A 23,801-nucleotide genomic window follows, 5' to 3' on the forward strand; every position below is an offset into this window, starting at 1 on the left:
CATCGACCTGGTATTAGTGCCAATATAGAATTCCTCGCTATAAATCCAATAAGCCCTGCGATTGATTGTTTGGCCACCAAATCAGGGTGGGTGTACCCTGCCTGGTGCCCATAGTTTGCTGGAATAGGCTCCAGCACCCCCCACACCCTTGTGGGGATAAGTGGTTCAAAATAATGAACACATGAAAAAAAGCCAATCAAATCTGAAGTGCAGCACTTGGCTCATGATTGGTCAGACCACTGCAAGCTGTCACACCACAAGGCTACGCGCTCTCTCTTTTCTCGGGCGATGCGGGTCAAGGGAGACGCGGAGCGGATAGTTAACAGTACGCTGACATGTCTTTGTTCAGGCCCAGTGCTGCAGTGTGCTGCAGTGCAGATGATGTCATTTCCACCTGCTGTCTCTGAATGCGATGCACGTCCACTGCAGAGGGAGGATGGGGGAAGAGACGAGTGGGAGGAGACATGGAAGGTATTCAGCCAAACAGAAGTGCATCAACACGGTGACGTTGTCCGGCGCGCTCAGGCTCGTGGAGGTGGATGGTAGACGCGTGTGCTCTCGCACATTTAGGGCAAACAAAAGTGAGCGCGCATGGTTCATTCACACATTTTAAGTACGGCACAGAATATTGCTGATGATTATATAAGTCAAATGATGTCTTTTTAAAAATTCTATATATATGATTTTTTAAACATTTTTCAATGACAAAGATGAATATCTTTCAATTAATCCATCTCACATCAAAGCGATACAAAAAAATATACAAATAGGCTGAAAAATGCCACCAACGAACAACTTTTATGTAGTGGCCGTTATCAGAGCACAACGTAAAGAAAAATCCATTACTGTCCGACAAAAAAGGCCTGAACATTTACGACCACTACCACAAATGAGCCATTTTATTGCTTGCCATGGATCCTCATTATCCAAAATCACTCGCGCTGCCCCTGTGGACCTGAGAACCAACTGGCTGCATTTTTGCAGACCCACGTGGATGGCTGTTTTGCCAGCCTACTTTGTTCATGATGAAACTAACTTGGTCCCTCCATCAATGCATGGGATGACTTAAGACTGTTTTTATTCCAGAGGTCACTCAAGCTAATTAAATGTAGAGAAGTCTCAATATAATGATGTCGACAGTCTCTCAACATGACAGCGACTTTTTAAGAGACTCCTAAAAGAAGAAATATATGCAATGGAGGGAGATTACAAGCAAGGGCAACAAAAGGTTGATCTGAGATGACAAGGGCAGAAGGAAGAGGATGTTCCTGGGCACAAATGAGAAGAAAGGTTGCAGAATTTTCTGGATGGGGGAAAGAACCAAATGCTAAAAATTCTGGACATTTCTGATTTGGAAAAGCCTCAACAAAAGAACTGTAACTTTGGAAGGTCTTCATTCTGTCGAATGATTTCTTGAGTAACTTTCTATATCTGTCGCAATCAAATAACTTTTTGTTTATAAGAATGTACTTGTTATCCTCAATTTATTTAGTGTTTAAAATTAGTACCTTTTTTCCCCAAAGCAAAACTCAACATTCCAGGTTCCACAAATACTGTTATTTCCCATTAAAATCACTGACAAAAAATGAACATCTTTTTTTTCTTCTGTATTCATAAGGCTGTTTTTTTGTTAGCTCTCAAACACGTTAGCCTTTTATGCACATTTGGGGCACTAGAGAAAAGGTTATATTATATTCCACCAGTGTCAGTTATTGTCATAGAGTAACTTTGTTTTGTTGCCAATTAACAGCTTTTCTGTTTAACATGATAAACCTAATCTAAGGAGGAAATCGCTAATTCAGCTCTCTTCCACAGTTTTTCCTCCATTGTATGGACCTCTAGAGAGAAAAAACATTCATAAAACTCCCCAAATTTTGGGGAATCTTTTGGTGATTGCAGAGAATGAAGTGAGCAATAAGGAGAGATCATGATTCTTATTCTCATCTTCCGTATCACTCATCCCCACAAGGGTCGCAGGGGGTGATGAAACCTATCGCAGGCAAGCATGGGCAGCAGGTGGGGGAAACCCTGAATTAGTTGCCACCCAATCAACATAAATTTTCAGAGAATTTGAGACATAATGCGGCTTGATTCTTTTCTAAGTTAAGCTTACTATTCCTTCCACTTGAATATGACAACAGATGATGCTCTTTGATTCAGAATCAGCATGAATTTGTAACATTTGATTTTCCATTTTGAATAAGAATGAAGGTACAGTACACCTATATTGATTGCCCAAGCCATTTACACATTTTCTTAATGTCGCCTTGGGAATCAAATAGAAATATAAACGAACAGTTACCAAAGGTCACATTGTGTGATTGCACCACTTGTCCTGCACTAAGAGAGGAGCACTTAGTCTTCTGGCATGTGTCCAACTAAATAGGTCAATACAAGTCTCGTTGAAAAAGTGAAGAGATATATTTTGTAACAACAGAGCTAAAATGCCAAGAGTGAGCGCCATGGGGACTTACTGTCATATACCATTGCACTAACAGACTGCTATGCAGGCTTGGGTTTCTTGGACAGCAGGTCAGCCTAATTTTCTGGTTTCTAAATAATATCATACAGCGTACACTATTATGCAAAGCAAGAACCAATTTCATTGAATATTAGAGATGGTTTAGTAACTTGGACTTAAAAGTGAAGCGGGACAAATATTGTAATGTCATTCCATAATTTTATGCTATAACTTGACAAGCATGAAACACCTCATCTTGAAATTGGTTAAAAGCACCTTATTAACATACAACTGTCATCACTGGCATAGCTTTTATCAGAACCTTTCAGACATTCCTGCCAAAAAGTATGAACAAGCAATGGATGGCCACCACAGTGAGGAAGAAAAAGCAAGAAATCCAACTATTTCCATAGATGTCAAGCCACAAGGCAATAGAAATATAATTGTTTAATGATGATTAGGAAGATAGTTTTGCTAATTCTAGTCATCACCAGTAAGCTGCCATCTGTAAAGCGCGCATAGGTGTCATAACAGCAAAACAATACTAGGATTGTCAGTGTTCTGTTAAAATGTTTAGTTTCATAAAAACGATATATATATATATATTTCTCCTTTTGCTTTTGGTCAAATATGCCAATATTGTATTTCTGACTTTTACTCTTCTTCTTAAAGAGGTATTAAAGTCATTTTTAGATATTTTAAACTTCATGCAAGAGATAGGTTGATAATTGTTATCAATATATATTTTTCCATTAGACTGCAATTGTTTTTGCAAGTTGTGCAAACGGTAGATATAGAAATTGACATTTTGGGCTTGTGCAAACTTGGTAAAATGGGAACTAAGATCATTAAAAAAAATAGTATACAAAAAATTACTTATTTTGATGAATGAACAATATAAGAAAATATTTTTTTGCGCCTTGACAAAAAAAATTATCAAATTGCTCTTCAAAAGGGGTTTCACTGGCAGTTGCCTTTTTAGAAAATTAACATTTAATGAGTTAATTACAACTTCCTTAATGTAACAATGTAATCACAGTCACAAATTGATACATACATTCTCTCTATAGCTAGAGCAATACCTAATTTGTCTTTAAATTGTTTGGTTCCATGCCAACTCAAAGTTTTTTCAGCAACATTTGTATAAGTTTCCAAGCTGTAAAAGTCATGTAAACAGACACAACTTAATGGGGTACTGATAAGCTTAAATCCATAACGAAAACGGTTTCAGCGTATTGAATATTTAAGGAATTCTCAAACACTGTGTAAGTCATTGTGTATTTGGACCAGTGACAGTTATAGGCAGAGCGATCCTAAATGGAAGAAGGTCCAATTAAATCGTGTATCTGCCTGTTGCCATTCATGCAACAGAGTCAGTTTTGTGTTGACCAAAACAAGGCCACATTGCCCAATTCATCATGGTCCTTAGACTCCATCCAGTAGTAATACATCAGGACTTGTCTATTACATCCAAAGGGGGTCATTTGTTTCAAAGTCTATTTCACCCCAGTCAGAGCAACAACAACAGCATGCAACTTCAACTTGTTCTTAACCACACACACACATACACACGCACACACGATAAACAACAAGTCTGCACAAGCACAATAGCCTTAAATTCTAACCTTCTATCTTATTTTCCATCTGGTAGAGAGAGAAAAGTCCACGCGCCTCTTTTGTTAGTTAGGAGCCGCAGTTGTCCGTCACCGGTATCCTGACCCACGCGAGTCCCTCCATGGCTGCGTTTTACTCCCCCCCAAGATGGTCCCAGCCTCCAAGACAGTCTACGCGTGGACAAAGGAATGCCAAAGTCCATTCACGCGGATATTGTGTCAGGCTCCTCCACAGAGTGAAACAGTGGGACAAGTGAGGAGCGAGAAAGGCGTGATGAGAGCTACTCCTCTTGCTCCGATGGCTCCCTCCTCTTCCAACTCCCTCCTCTTCTCCACTGTTTTCTCCTCAATCCACTCACACACTTGTGCACACGTGTTGCCGGTAAACAGACGCTATGGTCCTCACTGGCGGTATTCTTCCACATTTCCATTCACTTCTTTGTTTACTGCATTTTACATCCACAGCACCCAGATGTGTCAGTAGCATTCAAACAGGTTTGTTTAATCTCATTAACATGTATCTTTTCTGTAGTTTAGGCAAACACGCCCACCTCCATAGCTTGTATTGTGTGTGTGCAGTTGCTCAATACGCTGCTTGCAACAGTCTAAAACCTGCCTGGAATCCAGCTACATTTTAAACCACACACACACACAAAGACGCATACACTTATACCCCCCACACACCCCAGAAAGGGGTCTATTAGGTTGGGAGCGCAGGATTGTAGTGGAGAGATGTGCACTGATGCTGGCTGTGTCCTGCTCATGGCTCCCTACCTGCAATGCTGCAGAGGAAGGAAAAAAGCGCCCCTTCCCCCACTCTGCATTATGACAAATCAAGGCAGGCAAGCAGTCAGGCAGTATTTCCATTAGCATCATCACAACAGCGAGTCGTCATCTTTGCGCACATGCCCACGGATGAAATACAAAGTGTTATGTTAACCTCAACTGCCTTTAGAAATCAGGTGGCTGCATTTTGACTGCAAGTCACACTGCATTGCAAGTGCGGCGTGATCACCGTGCAGATGACGACAATATGCGCCAGTGACACAGTCTGCCCTACTTGGGAAGAAAGTTAGCAGAGATGGTCGTTTTCAACTTGTTTCAGGGAGAACAAAGCAAAAGAATCAAAATAGTGGAAAGACTGAAATCTGTTTACTGACTGTGATGCTGCTGATTTTTTTATTAAACAGCCTAATTCACCCCACAGTCAGTTATAACTCATTCAAGGTTAGGGCCATAGCGACAGACGTCAATTTTAGTTTGAACAGATCAAATGGATGTGACGTCTTTCTCTGTCAATTAAATCAAATGGGCTCATCTAAATAAAACTGTACAACCAACCTATTCTCTTCTCTCTACCTCAACATCCTCATCGAGTGTTGCCCCAGATGTGTACCGATGTGGTAAGAGGAAAATGGCAATAGAGTATAAATAAAATTATCTCATAAGAGATTACAAGTGTACTCAAATTCAATGAGATGACCTAAAGGTACAGACTGTGACATTTTTCGTTTTCCAAACAATGTGAAGTTTCGCAAGATGCATATATCATACCAGGTATACAGTCGTCCACAAGCCTAAATGTCAATAAAATGACAGTTTCTTCATTTTGCAAGTACTCGTAAAATATGCAGCATCAATGAGTGACCATTTCTTTCGTACGATAAACAAGGCAAAGTATCGATTGGGAAAACAATATGTACAACTACATACTAAAAGCTGTTTTTATAGAAAATGATTTACAATGGTACTTTGTTTGCCTTAATTTAAGTGGCTCTTCCACAAAATGTTTTTGCTGTAATGTCATCATTGAACATTCATTTACAGACTTCATCCGGTAGATAAGCACAATTCAATAAAGGAGATGGATCAAAAATTGTGCTGTCAAAGAGGCATTCATTAACCATGTGTGAATTTTGAAATGACTTTTTTAAAAGAAAAACCTATTTGAATTAAGGCCACCACATTAACAGTCTTTTACTACTACTACTACAAGTAAGGAGTTAAAATAGGAAGGTAAAAGTGTGGGGCAGCATTTTCCTAAAGACAGCCAGCTCCTTTAGCTGGTTCTGTGAATGAGCCAGTGATGCTGAGGTGCCAGCATATGAATGGCGGAGGGATCCGTTGGCTGTGATGTGTACAAGTCACCGTATTTTATCTCCCTCCCACCCCCTACATAGCCGCCTGCAATGCAGCTGTCCTGGAAACCTGTTCTTCACCATGTCCACCTTTATCTTGTCAACGTTACGCCACTGCAGCAATGCTTTTCCTTACACCACATAGAACGTAAGCACCCGAGCACAAGAGTGCTTGTCTTAGTACGTCTTAAGTTATTGGCCCCCTTTACCGTTGAAAGATGTCCAATACATTTAGGAGGGCTGGAAGTAATCATTGGATGAATGATATCATTACTAATATACAGGAGTTCGGAAATGGCGCATCTTATTTTACTGTGGTTTATCTAAAACAACAACAAAATCTCAAAATGGGTAAAGAAGAAAACCACTCAAATACTCAAACATACCACAAGTGTGGATTTCTTAAGTCTAGTAACCGCCTCCCATTGTGGCATTACTATAGCATTGAAGTTTTTTGGGGGTTTAGTTTGTTACTCTATTTGCATATTTGTCTAGTTTGTCTGCAATTTCACTTTTGACCTCTAACTGGGGGCACACCACTAAGTTTGATGCTGTAAATTAGACTTATGAAGAAGAATACAAACAGGGAGTATTTCAAATCACCCGAACTATTTTCTGAAGCTTAATGAACGTCATGCTGTATATCATGAAATTAGATCTCACATTTTTAGATAGGTTTCATGTCAGATGATAAGTTTGTCAGCAAAGGCAAAATGGGTTTGCTGTTCATCTATGTTTAACAATGTGGAAGGTAAACACAGAAGGATCAAACAGATTTGTTTTGTTTTTCATTGCTCTTGCATACTATGTTTGGCATTTTTGTGTGTTTCTTTGGTCATTGGCTTACAAAGTCTTCAAGATTGGAGCTGTTATTTTGGCAAAACTATCAAGCACAAATTTGAGATATGTTGGCACTGAATTCAGCTTGGCACACTCCATAGCGAGTTATTAAAATTATAATTATTGGAAAATGTTTCAATTAAAGGCTTTAATCTTTTCAATGTCACTTCCTGCTAAACCGTACTGTGAGACTGCACAAAAACAGTGAGTTCCAAATGTAGTTAGAAGGACCACAAAACTTTCTATAAAGTCTGCTATCAGCATGCTTATACACCATGAGAAACACCATAGATGTTTGCATTCAATTCAATGGTAAAGATGATTTAAGATGAAGTGCAGTCATGGATACAGTCGCGTGAATGAAAGTTGTAATCATGTGTGGTTCAAAGACAAGCAAGCAATAATATGTAATTTGTATTAGAATTTAGTAACATATTTCTGTGTCAGAAATTATTTAAGTGAGCGGAAGAAAGGTGAAATAAATGTTAACAAATATCAGCAAGACATACCATCCAGTGAGAGCCAGTCATGCTGAGAGGACGGCAAGGAAGGAAGTGCTCGAGCCTTGTACTCAAAAACCACAGAATTGGAAATGATCTGATTGCTGACGGCCACTTGAAGTGTCACCAGTCCTGTGTCGTGAGCTTGCAAGAGAGAGCGAACATTCATACAGTCAACATTCATTCTCTACTAACTTTATTATTTTATTTTATTTATATTTGGTGATGTATGTATGTAAGCCCAAAAGAATGTCCTACATTTCTAATTATGTTGATCCTAAAATGTGATCGGATCATCAAAATCACAAGAACAAACAGCCTACCTAAACTAACATCACACTCATATTTGGATTGTACTATATCATGTGAACCACAGATGTGTGTGTGTGTGAATCCATGTATTTAATAATTGCGTATTTGACAGTCATAATTTCAGCCAAACCATTTCTGTTCTTTCAATTTCATGTCCAAAACCATCAGCATTCATTGATTTCTTTAAAACAAATGTGCACGTTTAGCAAAGTTCATGGGCATGTGATGGGAATTGCTTCCTATAGTAATAGCAGAGCAGTCATGTTAAGGTCAGCAGCATTGACCACATCGCAGAATGTTCTTGGCAGGAAAAAGATACAAAGATACTCCTTATGTGTTGAATTACTTAAACAATTAAACAATTTCTTTATTCTTCTGATTTTGAGTAAGATCAGACCACATTCAATTGTCAATTTATGCAGAAATGTAAGACATTCCAAAGGACTCACATACCTTTTCCACTGTACCTCACCTGGACAGTAGCAACGCAACACCCCTGGTTGGATGAGAGAAGCTGGAACTGAGATCTGGTCGAACAAGCAGCTATAGTTTGATCCTGCCTCTTGCCAGGGGCCTGTGATTAGCACTTTGACGCCACCCTTCAAAACAATATGGAAGTCATCAATCCACCAGAAAAATAATAACACAAATATAATATATTGCAGTATAAAACTTGCTATTTTGACACGTTCACAGCATTCATAGAGTAACACACGTGTCTATTTATATGATGCATTAAGTTCGAGACAAAATATTAATCCTTCAGTATATATATATATATATATATATATATATATATATATATATATATATATATATATATATATATATAAATAAATAAATAAATAAATAAATAAATAAATAAAAGTAGGTATAAATGTAGATAGATGTAAAACATTTTGGATATGGTTCTTAAATTGAATCATCATCAATTACAGCATGGTGGTGTTTAACTGTTGTATGCTGCCATCCAGAGTCCAAAACACAAAATAACACTGAAGAGAGTGTGGTGTAAAAACAACAATTTGCTTCTACTGCCATCTCGTGGAAAATAAATAGAAAAGTAACGTTGATCATTTCCCCTACCGAATAGGACACATAATATATACACTTTTACACTTGGGACACTTGCAAAGTATAATGTTCTTTTGTGTACTGCACAATTGGGGAGCTGACGATGAAAATGTAAATGTGCATACATGCTCACCCTAAGATTCAGTCAAGTCAAACAACAAAAAGTCTCTCTCACCTCAGGATAGGACCACTCAGGAGAATAGTCAGTGACCATGAAGAGGCGGCCAGTGGCCTGGAGCATGCCCAGCGCACCGTGAGCAACGGCTGCGGAGACCACGTCAGCTACATTCATGTACGACAGAGAACCCGCTTCTCCAGGGTTTCCCCCTGCAGTCGCTCCCCCGCTCAAAGACTGGGGGCTGCAGCATGATTGAAGGCAGAGCTCCGAAGCGTTGTAGCCAGAACTCCTGGTATCCTCCTGGCTCTGTGGGGGCCCGCCACCTGTGGCGTTTTGACCATCAGAGCTGTGCGACGCAACAAGCTGGTGAGCATAGAGGTTTCCACCGGCGGACATGGATGTCCCACTGCCATCCACGGAAATGAAGTCATTAATGAGATCAGAAAACTGGTTTCCAAAAGAGATGTCAAAGTGATCTAGGCTGATTTCCATGCTTGCCCCTCCCCCCGCTCCTCCTCCACCATTACTGGTGGCTCCCCCCAAGGCTTGGTGGGTCGTAACAGCGTTGTAGAGTCCTTGGACCATGCTTGCTCCCTGGAGGAGAGGCTGGAGCTGCTGTGGCGTACGATTGGTGCCATCACTGTTTCCATTGTGGAGTGCCATACCATCACCCGCGTTCCCATTTCCTCCTGCTCCACCATCTGACCCTTGAAGATAGTGCTCAGTGGCACCCGCTTCTCCATTTCCTGTCACACAGGCCTGCATTTGATCTCCTGGCTTGAGTAAATTTTCCGCTCCGTTCTCGGAGGCTCCGCTCTGGCCAGAGGTCACGCTGCCCTGCTGTTCAAGACCCACCACCCCATCGTGCTCATTGCCCAGCCCAGGAAAGGTACCTTGGTACTGCAGCAGCTGCAGGGAACCACTATGGCCGGTGTTGTCGGTTGGTGAGCCTCCATTACAGTTGGCCCTGTGCTGGGTCTGCTGAGGGTGGTGCAGGTGACCGTTACTGCCCGGAGGTTCAGTCTTCACCACATGCAGCCCCATATATGCAGCTCCAGATTCATGGGCGTTGTGCTCCATCATGTGTGTTTTCTGGCCCATGCTGGCCCTCCCCTGCTGAGTCTGGCTGGACTGAGAGGCATCCTGAAGGAAAAAACTAGGAGAACGGTTCTGGTGCGGCACATGGGGACCGTAGTTCACTCCAGAAGCACTGGATGAGTAGTCCTGCTTAGCATCAATAGCACTGAAGTCCATTTGCTCCAAGGTGGTGCTTGGACTTAAACCGCCACCTGAAGGAAGCAAGGATCCAGCCGGGTTCAAAGTGAGGCTTCCCCGACCTGAACCAGCACCAGGTGCCACAGCCACCCCGCTACCGCAGTTGACTACTGGTCCCACCTGGTAGCCACTCTCCTTGGCCAGCTGCTGCTCAAATGAAGTGTCTTCTGTCTTGATATTTTTCACTAAAGCTGAGCTGAAGCTGTAGCCGTTGTCTGTCATTGACGGAGAGGTCTGGAGATTACCGTTGGTGCTACCGATGACCCCGCAGGAGGATGAGGCACAGTTTCCCTCGGTCTTCATTGCACTACCACCATACGTCTGGCCTTGTTTGGGATTGTTCAGGAAGCAGTCTGGGTCAAAGTTCATATTGGTTTCAGGTATCTTGATGCTTCCAGAGTCAAGACTGCTTGAGAGCACCAGTTCCTCAGAAACCCCAGCCGTGGACAACATGGAAAGCCCGTCTCCCGTATTCCCAGGTTCCCCAACTCCCCCGCTGGGGAAAGCGAATTTGTGACGATCAGGGGTCACAGAGAGCACCAAGCTCTGGGAGTTGGCATCTGTACCCATGAGGTGAGAGTTGGGGCCACCAGTTGGAGACATGCTGTAGATGGGGTCTCCAGGAACTTCCGGCATAAAGACACCCTGGGAGAGGCCAGACATGACGGAGGCCACGTGACTCAATCCGGTTACCACAGGGCTGTCAGCTATGTCTGGGTCGCTGTTGAGGCCACTGCTGATGGACACGGGGGAATTTTGGGTGGTGTCGGGCACCTCCACTTGGTTTGTGGATGACACCTCTGTGCTGTTCTGATGCAGCAAGATAGGCTTGTGGACTTTCCCGTTACGTTTCTCCCTGGTGCCACCCCCTCCGCCACCAGAGGTTTTATTGCCACCATGGCCGCTGTGCTCAGTTTTTCCCTCGGACACGTCGTTGTTTTGTACTTCAGAGTGAGCGCTGCTGTAAGCTCCTGTGCGGGGGTCCACCTTGGGGGAGATGATGCGGTGTTTAGCGCTGTTACATTTGTGGTGTACACTGCTACCGGCACCTAAGGGTGAACAAGAAAGATTTCTGTTAGTGAGGTATCAAAAGTTGGGATTAGATATGTGAAAAATGATTAAACATTAAGAAACATTCATTTTCCATTTTCTTTCTCCACCGCACTGGAGTAACTCAGCTTTACATTCTGAGGCAATTTTCCCAAATGATGGGTAGTAAGTTTGAGATTTTTATTTTTTTGTAAAAAAGGGGGGTAGCATAAAAAACGATTATATTTACTTTTATACTTTTATTTGTATTCAAAATTATTTTAATGAGTTTTCTTGAAATCTCGAGCCACGATACGAAAACCCTGCACTAAAGTAAGTGACTTGTTTTTCCAATTTTTGGACGCTTTTTCTTTTTTTTTTTTAATGCCTTTCATCTTGAATTGGGAATGGTGAGCTGCAATATGAGATGATATCAAAGAAAATTTGCTCTGGCATTGTAAGTAAAATAAAGTCCTCCAAAAAACACAACATGTCCTGCCACCTATAATTATGGTTTGGGTGCCCCTGTACAGAAAATAGCATAAAACAAAGTAGTATTTGAGAGGTGGAAAAAGGGTAATAATTATTTAAACACAAGAGGCCTGGAGCATTAATTTGAAAAAGCAAAAGAAAAAAAAATCCTCCTTTTACAAAAATAACAGCCCCCAAATGCTTTGTAGATCTTCAAGAAGGTCTGCATTCCTGTTTAAGTTATTTCGGACCATTCGTCTTTATGAAACATCTCAAGTTCAGATTTGACGGTTTCCAATGATGAATAAACCACTTCAAATTAGAAGGTTCAGGTATGGGGACTGAGATGATAATTCCAAATGTTGTACTTTTTCCTTTTTTATGAATGCCTTTGTTTTTTGTTTTTAAAGCAGTGTTCAGGGACATTGTCTGTTTGCAATGGTAAGACTGCCACAACTTCATCTGTCAGTGATTCTTGAACATTGTTTTGAAGAATCTTCTTGTGCTGAATGAAAGCTTCAACTATAACAAGATTGCCAGTACCTGTACTGGCTACAGACCCCCACAGTATGATGCAACTTTCACCAAATTATTGGGGGCGCCACGTGTTGTTATTTCATTGAATGCAATGTTTTCCATTGTCCATGCACCACCGCTTATTTTTGAGAATTGTTTTATGCTCCCGTGATGCCACTCAGTAGAGAAGATGCAAAGATAGAAGAAAAAGGGAGTAGAAATACCTTAAAACCATAAATATCTTTTCTCATCATTGGCTTTACCTCTGTATGCAGGGCACAGGTCAGCAAGCATACCAGATCTTTTTTAAATACTAACCTTGCTTATTTTGTTTAAATAATTATGAAATATTTTCCATAACGACTATCAACTTTTTTTTCCATCTGTAAAATAATAGTGTTTTTCCTGATAATTGCTGTTCCATACAAACATTTATAGAGGAAAATGTTGAAAATTTAAGGATGGCACAATCCCTTAGTAAGAAGGTTTTTGTTGGAGTAAAGCCCTCTGATTGCATGGTCTAACCGCTGATTAGTAAAAGATGGTCCTTATTGGTGAAAAACGCTAATCTGTTTTTTCATTCGGTTCATTCAGATCAGAGTAGTTAGTAAAATCTCGAAAAAGACCGCTCTGAATATGGGTGAAAGTGAATGAGTGAGAATTGCAGCATGACACTCTGGCATCAGAACTATAATACTGGATTTATAAAGATGGGAGAAAAAATGTTGCTGTTAACACTATCACCTACAAATACAAATACAGAATGCACCCTCTATCATAAACCACTCCCAACGGCATTCAAGCACAACCAGATTCTCTACTCTAACATATTGGGATCCTCAAAGTATATCCCTGGTTGTCCCTAGAGCAAGCCCCTGTCACTAAAGCCCTTACCCAGCGTGCCTGTGCAGAGGCAGTTGTGAGTCCGGGGAGGTGGCTTAGTTTGGTGGCTGTCCAGTATCTGCTGCACTAGCTGCTCCACTGAGAAGCCAGAGCTGCTGTTCCCGTTGCTGCAAGTCCACTTGATGCCATGAACTGCCGGGAGAGAGGAGGAGGAGACACAGATGTCAGACCACCAGCCACGCCATCGCCCCGCCCCACCCACTGCCTGCTACCTGACAATCGTAATGTTGGTCAAACGACCCCTCATGAAGGCAGACAACAGTTACCCCGTGCCGGATCCAAAGGGATTGCTTTGGGTGACTGTCTATCACGCTTACCATGACGCTCACACAACCACAAAGAAAAATATCTTGTCGTCTTCCCTGTGATATTCCCTTATTCTGAACGTTCGTCTTCCATCAGCTGCCTTTTCTTTGTCAACAAGCTATTGTGTTCTCTCCGCGTGCACTGAAACCAGTGACGCCATGCCCACTCCTTCCATCATCTGCTTTTAGTTAACCTAACCCTATTTGTGGACTGATAGAAGCTTTGGGGATGAAAGACCATCAAGATGATGTCACATTCGGGGAAAGACAGTCTAACTCCTGATGAGCTAAATCAAACTTCTTAATACTCTGAGCATATTTCATTATTCGACTTGCCAAGCAGTCTACACAGCTAATCAGATGGATATCTCTTTCCGGGATACTTTGTGTTACACTTCTGCAGAAAGAAAAACAATACTATGGCTGATTGCCCACCAGTTTAGGGTGTAGTCAGCCTTTTGCCCAAAGTCAGCTAGGATAGGCTCCAGCACCCCGTGAAGCCGGCGAGCAAAAGCGGAAGGATGGATATTGTTAAAGTAAAGCACATTTGTCACCATCCATCAAACTATATCCAGCACCATATTTCACTCAGTTAAAAAAAAGTATTACAAAAATATCATATTTCTAACAATATTTAGGAGTAAAACTGTGAAGCACGCTCCAATGTTAGTTGGATGAAAAAAATGTAAAATAGTTCTTTTTTTCTCTGTGTAGAAAATAAATGGGAAACCAAGATGGGCAGAGTATTGATATTTTTGCAATCAATTTCTCCTGTTCCGCCGGATAAAGTATGTATTTCTGTTTCGATACAGCTCAATACTTTTAATAACCCTAGTATCTGTAGTCTCTGGTTGCAGCTTACTTCAAACAAGAATCATACATGCGTATGACCTTGATCTGTGACGTCACATGGTAAGGTGGCATCCGTAAGAAAAATTGACCAGGCAAATGAATGGAGAATTATGTAATTGTCAAAAAGGTATTTAGGCAATATATTTGAAACAGAGCATCGTATTGCGATATCCTTATTATGGTACTTCATACGGCAATATATTGAAAATATTTGTCAGCCCTATTTTTGAATGATGATTAATACGAGTAGTCTTCGATAACTTTGGAACTGCACAGTGTGGTGGATTCTACAAGCGTTTAGCTTTATTGTCCATGATATTCACTGAAGTGGCAAAATAATAATATGCAAAACAGAGGCTAATAGTTGCTCCACTTGTTTTTACTATTTCTCAAGTAACAGAGAGAGTGATGGACTGGTGAATGTGAGGAGCATTATCACACAGCTGTGGCAAAAAAAAATGTAGGGAATGCTCCTTCCAGCAGGATGCCACTGTTCGCCATGGGATGACAACAGAGCTCAGCCGTCCTTGTTTTTTCGACCCATTCTCCCTAGCCAGGAGAAGGGCCTTGTGTCTGTCTGTCTGAGTATTTGTTAAAGTCGCTCATGCGCTATCTGTCAGCAAGCCGGGGGGATAGCTGCAGTGAGGTGAGTTGAGCTAGCTGTGTGTTTATAGCGTGAGACTAAAAGGAGTGAATCAAGCTGGCTGCCTTGTCTATGGAACTCTAGCGTGAGCAATGATGCCAATCTTTTGGGCTTCTCCACACTTTCTTCTTGACTCCCTATCTTTTCTATCAAACAACATAGGGTGTGAGGTTGGGAGATGTCATATTACGAATAACTGTGAGTCACTCTGTGTGCATGTGACAGTGTCCTTGCCATGAGATAGAACAAGCTCAACTCATTCAGAAATGTCCTCTTTTGCCTTTATTCTGTGTCATTTTTTTTTGTAAAATATTGAAGAGACAGAGAAGAGTATGACAGGAGAGGGCAATTGCATTGCTAAAGTTGACAGTATACGGATGTCTTTTAGCACAATAATGATAAGAAAATAGAAATGGTCTGCTGGTTTATCAGAAGAACCTCTTTGGAAAAGAGAGGGCATGTGTTGCTACATGAGGGAAAACATCTCTTATCATTAAAGACACAGGCCCGTTTGAATGTATGTATAAATGAAATGGATATTACTGCTGCTGACCTTGCATAGGCATATATGCATTTTACAAATTAGGTCACATGTGATTGAACTACTATATTAAATAACTGGGATCATTTTGTACTCTGATTTCTTTATCAAGTGTAGAATCATTCATTAAATTTCAAGTATGTACAATTTCTTGGGAGACGAATGATAGAGCTGCAGGGTGATGTATAAAAAATAACTGTCAAGCAGGTACATTGACAAACAACATAAAAATATAAACTATCAATGTGAATGCCAATTTTGATACAAAGTGTAGTAGATCAAATCAAAAACAGGCTTGTGAAGATAAACTAAATTGCCAGGTGAAAACACCATATCTTGTTTGAGGTCCCCCTTCTTTTCAACATTGACTAACCAATGATACCAAAGAGAACCACTAGATGACAATGTTGCTCCATTGCAGATCTTACCTCAAGCCATCCATGAAAGGAAATAAAGGAAGGAAAGGATAGAAAGAGGAAAGACAGAAAGCATGACTTTTTTTTTAACTTTATGGATCCCTTACGTGCAGCTTGGTAGCTAGAAGGCGTCACCCTCTTTGTCCCAACAATTCCCAAAGTTAATGACTTAACGCATTACTGCAAATGGTGCTTGCTTTTACATTAAGTCACAGATGTAATGAACACTTTGGGCCATTGTAGCTTGGCGGCTTTATGTCCTAAAAGTGACAGGAAGCGGAGCGGTGAGGAGGATAATGATGTAGACAAAACCTCAGTGATGATACCTGTCAGTGCTCTATGGGCAAGGGCGAGCGCCTTAAGGCTTATCTTTACCTGACCACGGCACTATTAATTGGCCACTGGAATTCATTGCCCTGCCATTGCATCCTCAAGCTCGATTCTCCATAAATCACAAACGGGCCATTAGGGGTATGTATGCTCATGCCTGGAAGATTTTCTATGGTATATAACTTCCAAATTTGAGGATCACCATCATCTGAAAAACCCAGATTTTTTCCACCACATCACCTCAGTCTTTAAGTAGGCCTAAGACCCATAAAAACAGATCTAAGGTCGAACAGAACATCTGTAAAGACCATAACAACATAGATAAATCCAGTAGAGCGGGGCACACAAGCAGTGGGGGTTACAGGGTGCGTGTGTTATATTTTTGGTGAGTCAGACATTCCTGCTCCTACATGCTAACATGACTCGATAGCTGATGTGATGCTCTCGGCCTGGTCTAAGTGGAGCCAGAAGTATAAGACGGGCTGTCCTTTGACCCACGACTTGCAAACGGTTCCAGGAAGAGCAGTGCACTCATAAAAGAATGAACAGACAGTGACCGGAGATGCTCCTTGACTGAGAATCTGAGGACACTTAGTTCAGTAGCAATCAGCTAATAAGAGTCAACGCTGGAACTCCAGACGAAATAACTCTCTGTCATGCAATAGACCATTTTCCAGGGTTGAATAATAAGAGCTATAAATAGAATTTTCTGAATGGATCGCTAAACACTCACACATGGGCTTGAGCTGGCCGATCAGCTCCTCCTTGGTCCATTTGGCCCACTCCTTCTTGTCTGTATTGATGGAACACAGGATTGGACCGCATGGTTTCCCACAATCCTCAATGGCTGGCACATTCAAATAGTGGACGAGCACAATGTCCGGGTTCTGTGGGGGAGAACAGAGATGAGATTATGCGTGGCGTCAGCCGCATGCGGAACATGTTCAACGCTCTTAAAGACACTACGGCAAAGAGTGCAAGTGACACATGGACGCGGTGGCTCAGCTGGGAGTGCTTTCAGCAGGCTGAAAGGCGCCAGCTGGTTGATGAGAAGTCAAAGTAGATACAGCAAAGCGTTACAAACAAAGCCCACGAAAGCAAACTTGAAATAATCTCACTCGTACATATCTGTCCGAGCATGTCTTTGGATGTGTGTGCTTACATCCTTCCATTTGAATGTGTGTACACTTATGCAACATATTGATGGCATCTCGTCAAGTCATCCCATATGGTAAGTTGATACGTTGCCCAAAAAATAATGCCACCCCTAGCCTTGTTTCAGGTTATAAGGAACAATCGAACTTCCAAAATTAAGTAACATTACACTTCATGATGGCTTTGGAATTATCATTGAACTCTGAAACCAGTGTTCTGTCTTAGATGTACTTGATGCCCACTACTCTTAAGGGACAGCAGCAGAGAGAAAAAAATAGAAAATAAAGGAAACATCAATAATTAGAAGCAAGTGGCTAAATTCAACTAAACAAGACGCGAAAATGGACAAACAGCAAAGAGGCTGATCTAGAAAAATGCAATGACAACATGTGTGTGCAACTGCAGGTTGAAGCTTCATCAGGACTAAGTGGCAAATAAATCAAGGCGCGGCTACAGCACGTCTGTGCGCCCTCTCGCTGTGTACACCATTAATCAGGGGACCAGACACCAGCGTTCCGTCTCGCTTTCTCCCCTTTCATCAGACAAGGGTTTGGCTGAGGGCGAGCAGGCCCAGAAAAACAATTACTTGTGTGAAAAAGACCCCCAAACATACAAACAACTGCCGCCCTCTCTGGTGACCTCACGTCAGCACGTCGCAAAATGCTCTCTCGCTGCTTTGCTCGTCTCCTGTCATTGATATGGACACTATACAATGGCGGCTGTCCTGTTTGGATGCAGATGGCGCAGGTTGGTGAGCCGTGCCCCCAGATGGCACTACCAGCTGTGTCAACGACAAAGCCATGTCCTCCATCTTCGCTTCAGAATGCAGAGACGGCGCAAGCACGTATACAGTTAAACCTCAATTTAAAAGACAGGGAAAGAGATTTACGATTTAACAAAGAGCGGGCTCAGGTAGAATGGTAGTGGCCCCTTGTAACTAAAAAAATGTTATTTAAATGTAAATAGAAAAAAACATTGTGTTTTGATACAGCCACAGCTTTCTTCTGCTAGTCTATATCATGCCGCTCACTGTTTTGGATTAAATCTATGTGAGTGCACAACAAGCACACTGATGTTTCAAATGAGGTCAAAACCATTAACAATTTAACAACAAATATATGGTGTTTTTTTTTTAAATATATTTTTTGCAGGTCACATTTTTATTCTCGATTTAACAGGCAATCAGATAAAATTGCAAACACCTCCACCAAAACTTGCTCTAATCTTCTCTATCATAAATGCTAAAGCACATTCTGATGACAACCGCCCACAGCTAATCTCATTAAAATAGCTGTCAATGTCTAAAGCTGTATTCTTTGGGTTGTGAGACAATACCTTTAACATCAGATCAATGATGAGCTGATGTTCGTATTTTCTGGACTATAAGTCGAGTGTCGGCAAATATTAAAAAGGGACTTTAAAATACAAAAAGTAGCTACATGAATGAAAGAAATGTGGTCTTAGTGGAGAATGGAATATAAACAGAATATTTTGGAGGCTAGCTGGATGACAATTTGTTCAATTGAAATGAGTAACCCTGAGCTGGGAGATAATGCAGAGAACAGCAATGCTGTTGAGCTGACTATTGAGCAAAACTGTGTGAAGGGCTTATTGCATGCAGGGCTCCTTAAGTTAGCACCTATCACCAGCACTGTTATCCGTGCCTGTCGACTTGTACTGTTCGAAATAAAGTTAGGAAAATACGGTATATAGGATAAGGTATACAAGACACAATGTCGTACATATATACATTATACACTGCATTATGCAGGTCATAATAAACAAGCATTTATCATTGTACCAATGTATCATTCTAGAATTGTTTTAGTAAGAACTTCGTTCACCTTTGCCACTTGAACAACTGAGGTTTTTTAGTCAAATCAAAAATTCATAATGCAGTGCTTCACTTTATTAGATACAGGATTAAACTTAATCAAGGCAATCAATTTCCTCGATTAATCAGAATTTTGAGCTCCTCTGGGAGGTAAAAGTGATAATCATTCAATGCTTAAAGCCCATATAACAAGTTTAAAGCTCATTCAAAGCCGAATAATGTGTGTTACTTGAATTTAAATCTCTTGCACTATAGCTAGAGAAAAACACTTTCACCGCAATCTTGTTTTCCTTCTTTCACACTTCTCACACTGAGCTACACCCTCCACATTTGTGCACACCTCCCCATTAAAGAGAACAGAGAAGAGAAATCAACACAATGAAAATGTAAAGTGCCACATAAATCTATCAGGATGGTGATTTAATTTAATTTCCTACTGGCTGCTGTCTTTTTTCACCACGCAATATCGCAACCTCGGCAAAGGGTAGGAAAAGGCTGAGGGGTAACTTTTTTTCCTCGATACTCTTTTCCAGAGAAAATTAGATCTCATTAAGTTATTGATTAATTGTATAATGTGGTCTTTGGGTTGCTTTTGCCCGCTTCCCAAAGGGATCCTCTTCTTTCTTATCTCAGCTGCGGAAGGAAGGCTTTGACGCCTGTGGCGTCCGTGTCTAAATGCCCGGGTTTGTATGAATCTATGGATCAAGTCTATGAATAAACGCATGGTTGCGCAATGATGTCTGTGAACACGCAAAAAGCTTCTTATTACAGCCAGTGTTAAATGTCTCCAGACAGTGTTTGTGTTCATGTTTATTGCACCTCCCTAGAACAGATGGATAGATGTTCAACTAATTGCAAGCAGAGTCTCTGAGAGTCAGCCATGGGGCGAAAGGCCTGCTGAGTGGGTGGGGGGGATGGATTGCCTTCACATAAATCCGACAAAGTACATGGATGTGTGCGTCCACGCACACAGTTACCATTCATGCTTTGCGTATGAGAAACGAGTAAAAAAAAAAAAAAAGAAGTTATGTGATAACACACGGGCATATGCAAGATATTGCCATCGCAACCAGTGACTGAAGGTGATCTTGTAGCCAGGCAACAGGTTTTCTCTGGCACCCACGCACTTTAAAGCAGCCTCCTGCAATCTATCAGTGGCTGCCTACCTTGTCCTGAGGTCACAAACCTTGTTCTACTCTGCTAGACAAGAAATGGAAAGAAGAAACCAAGGTAGGCAATAGTTTGGCTAATGAAGCTGACCATTAGACAGAATGTAGACAGCGTTAGATGGAGATGGATACAATGACCTTCAACGTCTGCTAAAATGGGATCACGCGGCTACAAGAAACGAAGAGTGGAATCTGTTGGCTGAGGCTAGCCACGTCATCTGTCTGCTGTCTCATTAAGCCTTTGTGACCCCAGCCACGAATCTGCCTCCCTCTTGGAACACCTCCACGTAACTACCGAGCCTCCGACAACTTAGGATAGTTTAATAAGCCACAAGGTGCAGCAAGCTCAGTCTAGTCAGAGACAGAGATGCACTGAAAGTCAAAAGGACACAGACAAGAATACCCAGCAGACACAAAAACAAAGCAGCCGGATCCGGAGCTCGTTTTCGACTGTATGTTGGGCTTTTGCTTAGAGAGGCCCGGCACGGATGTGATAAGAACACCATTAACATGAAAGCATCTTAATTGAGAAGGGATGCATCACGGAACACAGAACAACCAGGGGGGAGGTTCGGGGGAAACCCTTGTTCCCCACTGATACATATATCCCCACAAAGAAGAAGAATTGGGGCTACAAAGCCAATCAAAGTGGAAGAAATAGTAGAGCAGACATGCTTGCCTTCACTTTAAGGTGGAATGAGAACAACAGGCAAAGGACAAAAAGAGCCAGCGATTATGCAGAAGCTTTGTACTCACAGGCTATTGGGATATTCCTTTCAATGAACAAATTATATTAAAAAAATGGGAACAGTCAATTGTTTTGTCACGAAAATTCTACATCAAGGCAGTAACAAAGAGTAGAGGGACTTGTGTTGCCATGTTTCCTTGTGGATGTATTGTCACCTTTATGTGTTGTTTGGCTGGCTACAATGAATTATAAATAGAGTGTGAATGAGTGTCTGGAGGCACATGTTTGTATGTTGCTTAGTACACGCACATCAATATGCATAGAGAATGAGCACAATGAATGGAGTGTGAGTGCATCTGCTAGCTTGACTGCATTTTCTTGTATGTGAGAATTTGCGGTCTGTCTTTTTGCTGTAGAACGTCAGTCACATAAATGTGCTTGCTGGTTTCGGTCTAGCTCGATGTACGGTGGTGACCTGACATTCCGCAAATCACCATGGATCTGTTTCTTTAAGACAAGAAAATTACGTAATGTGTATTATTTTTATTCGTTTCGAACTCTATATCTTTTACTAGACCGATGCTCTGTGTCTTGGACTAGGGTCTGAGGGCATATATAGCAGCTGTTATGTGCATTCCAAGTTTGTTTGACAAAGGGAATAAAATGAAATCAGCAACAGGGCAGAAATGTATCATCTGACATCAGACTAGTTCACGCCCACACACACATTACAAATTTGCGTAGTGAAAAAATGGCAGGGAGGTAGGTTGATACCAAAAATAGATCAATTGGAGGCATGTTATAGTTTGTGGAGTTGGCAGAATTATACATGCATGCGAGATCTTCGCTATTTGAGGAGAACCCTACATTACGAGTCTCATATGGTTGCAGGCGCCACTGATGAGTGCTATTCATTTGGGAGCCTTCTGGCCTCGGGCACTAAGGTTGCTCACTTAAACACCACATCGCTCACATCTTGTGTACAAACATTACCGTTCATTTCAAGGTCAACCGCCTGGGCGATTCTGCAGGTTCACTACCATGAGGCACGAGGAGAGTTCCTGTTTTTGCTTTGAACCTTTCCCTGCCAACGGGTGCGTGTTGAATTGCGGGGGTGGCTGGCAAACGCCTCGCCTCTCGCAGCCACACATGGAGCGCCAACGCATACACAGACGTAAATAAAACCTCATGCCAAACACTCGCAACAAGACAGCAAATAGCCTGAAGCTCTTGTCTGGGTAGCATCAGAGTAATCCATAATCGAAATCTGATTCCCGCCCTCTTTCAGCCTAATTAGGGTATCTTGAGCACTGCTTCGACTCCCAAATACATCCCTCCTTTTCCCCAGTTACTGATAAAGTGCTGCGTCGTGCAGGTAGCAAACCCAACCAGGCTGAACTTGAATTACCCCTGTCTCAGGTCTCAAAGAGGAATTGGAGAGCAGAAGGCCCAGTAGCTGGTCCTGATTTAGGAAAACTCCACCTCACTACCTTTGCTACCTCGTGTACTCGTGAGAAGATATAAAAAGGCACATGCTGGAACTTTTCAGGAACAGGAAGAGGCCGGCATGTTTGAGCGTGTTTTGAAGGAAGCCAGGGGCTGGGGCCTGTGATGTTTAATTCAGGAGCACATAATCACTTCGATGGAGTTGAGAGCGGGGGCTTTAAATAACTCAGCTTAGAGGGGCAGAACTGCTTCACTCTGAGTGGGGCAATGAAACTGTGTGTGTGTATGTTTGTGCAGATATTTGAGTGCATTTAGCTTTTCTTGGTGTCTGTGAGAGAGAGAGTGGTCCCCTATTTCGGTATGTGGCTCCTCCCCTGCTTTGAAACATATTATTTGTGCACTGCATCACAGCAAAAGCGAGGTGAGTTGGTCGCTTTGCCGAGCGCCTGCATGCATTAGAATAAAAGTGCAAAAGGCCAGTGTTCAGAGGCTGAATATGGAGGAGCACGCTTGATGCCAAAGCAGGCAAGCAGTAAGTCAAGCGGTAAGCTGGGCAGTGAGGCATTTTAGTCCCTTTAGCTGCCACAACTCAACTCACGGTTTACGGCCAACTTATTCTTTCTGAGAAACTCATAGAGCACACTCTCCATTAGATGAGGTGGTCCCAAGTGAGATGCGCTGTGCTGCTCTGGAGTAGGCTGAGAAAAGACCATCAGGAACCCACATGGATATCATAATAGCCTTGGCACTGCCCATGGCGCTGATCCTAATATTCACTGGACAGACAGGTGAGACTGAGAAACACAAAAGCTCTTGCTTCAAGGTACCTTTCTGTTTCTTCTTTTCTTTTGTCTTAGACTCACAATAAACTCTCCTGTGTTCTTTTTCAATCTGTTTTCTGGATTTCTTCGGGGAATTGTACAAATTTTGGGTAGCAACTAAACAGCCGACGCCATCCCTTTTGATATCTTCACATCTGCTCTCAGTCGTGTTCATATTACCGGTAGGTCTGATTTGATCACAGTGTCTTTCTCCCGGTGCCAATTGACAAGGCACGCTATCTATGCGCCATCATCTGGCGAACAAGAACTTCATGCATAGGAGCTGCCAGGGGTGAGAAAGGAGCAACGTGCTTGTGCAAGTTGCAAAAGAAAAGACGCTCAGTCAAACAT

General features: G+C 41.9%; 1 protein-coding gene across 19 annotated transcripts in view; it reads right to left on the reverse strand.

Moving 5' to 3' along the window:
* The window catches only part of camta1a (calmodulin binding transcription activator 1a), a 286,785-nt gene that overhangs the window by 16,733 nt on the left and 246,251 nt on the right, over positions 1 to 23,801 (reverse strand). For 15 of the 19 annotated variants that reach the window (XM_077597899.1, XM_077597870.1, XM_077597980.1 and 12 more), the window contains 5 exons: positions 17,071 to 17,224; positions 13,242 to 13,382; positions 9,114 to 11,380; positions 8,337 to 8,463; positions 7,562 to 7,696 (listed from right to left, as the gene is read on the reverse strand). In XM_077597899.1, the coding sequence (XP_077454025.1) occupies positions 7,562 to 7,696; positions 8,337 to 8,463; positions 9,114 to 11,380; positions 13,242 to 13,382; positions 17,071 to 17,224 (2,824 nt within the window). Of the gene's footprint in view, positions 1 to 4,086; positions 4,557 to 7,561; positions 7,697 to 8,336; positions 8,464 to 9,113; positions 11,381 to 13,241; positions 13,383 to 17,070; positions 17,225 to 23,801 lie in introns of those variants that run through there. The other 4 variants (XM_077597989.1, XM_077597908.1, XM_077597889.1 and 1 more) reach the window with 2 other exon arrangements.

Source organism: Stigmatopora argus, chromosome 1 (assembly GCF_051989625.1).
Source record: "Stigmatopora argus isolate UIUO_Sarg chromosome 1, RoL_Sarg_1.0, whole genome shotgun sequence".
Lineage (NCBI taxonomy): Eukaryota > Metazoa > Chordata > Actinopteri > Syngnathiformes > Syngnathidae > Stigmatopora > Stigmatopora argus.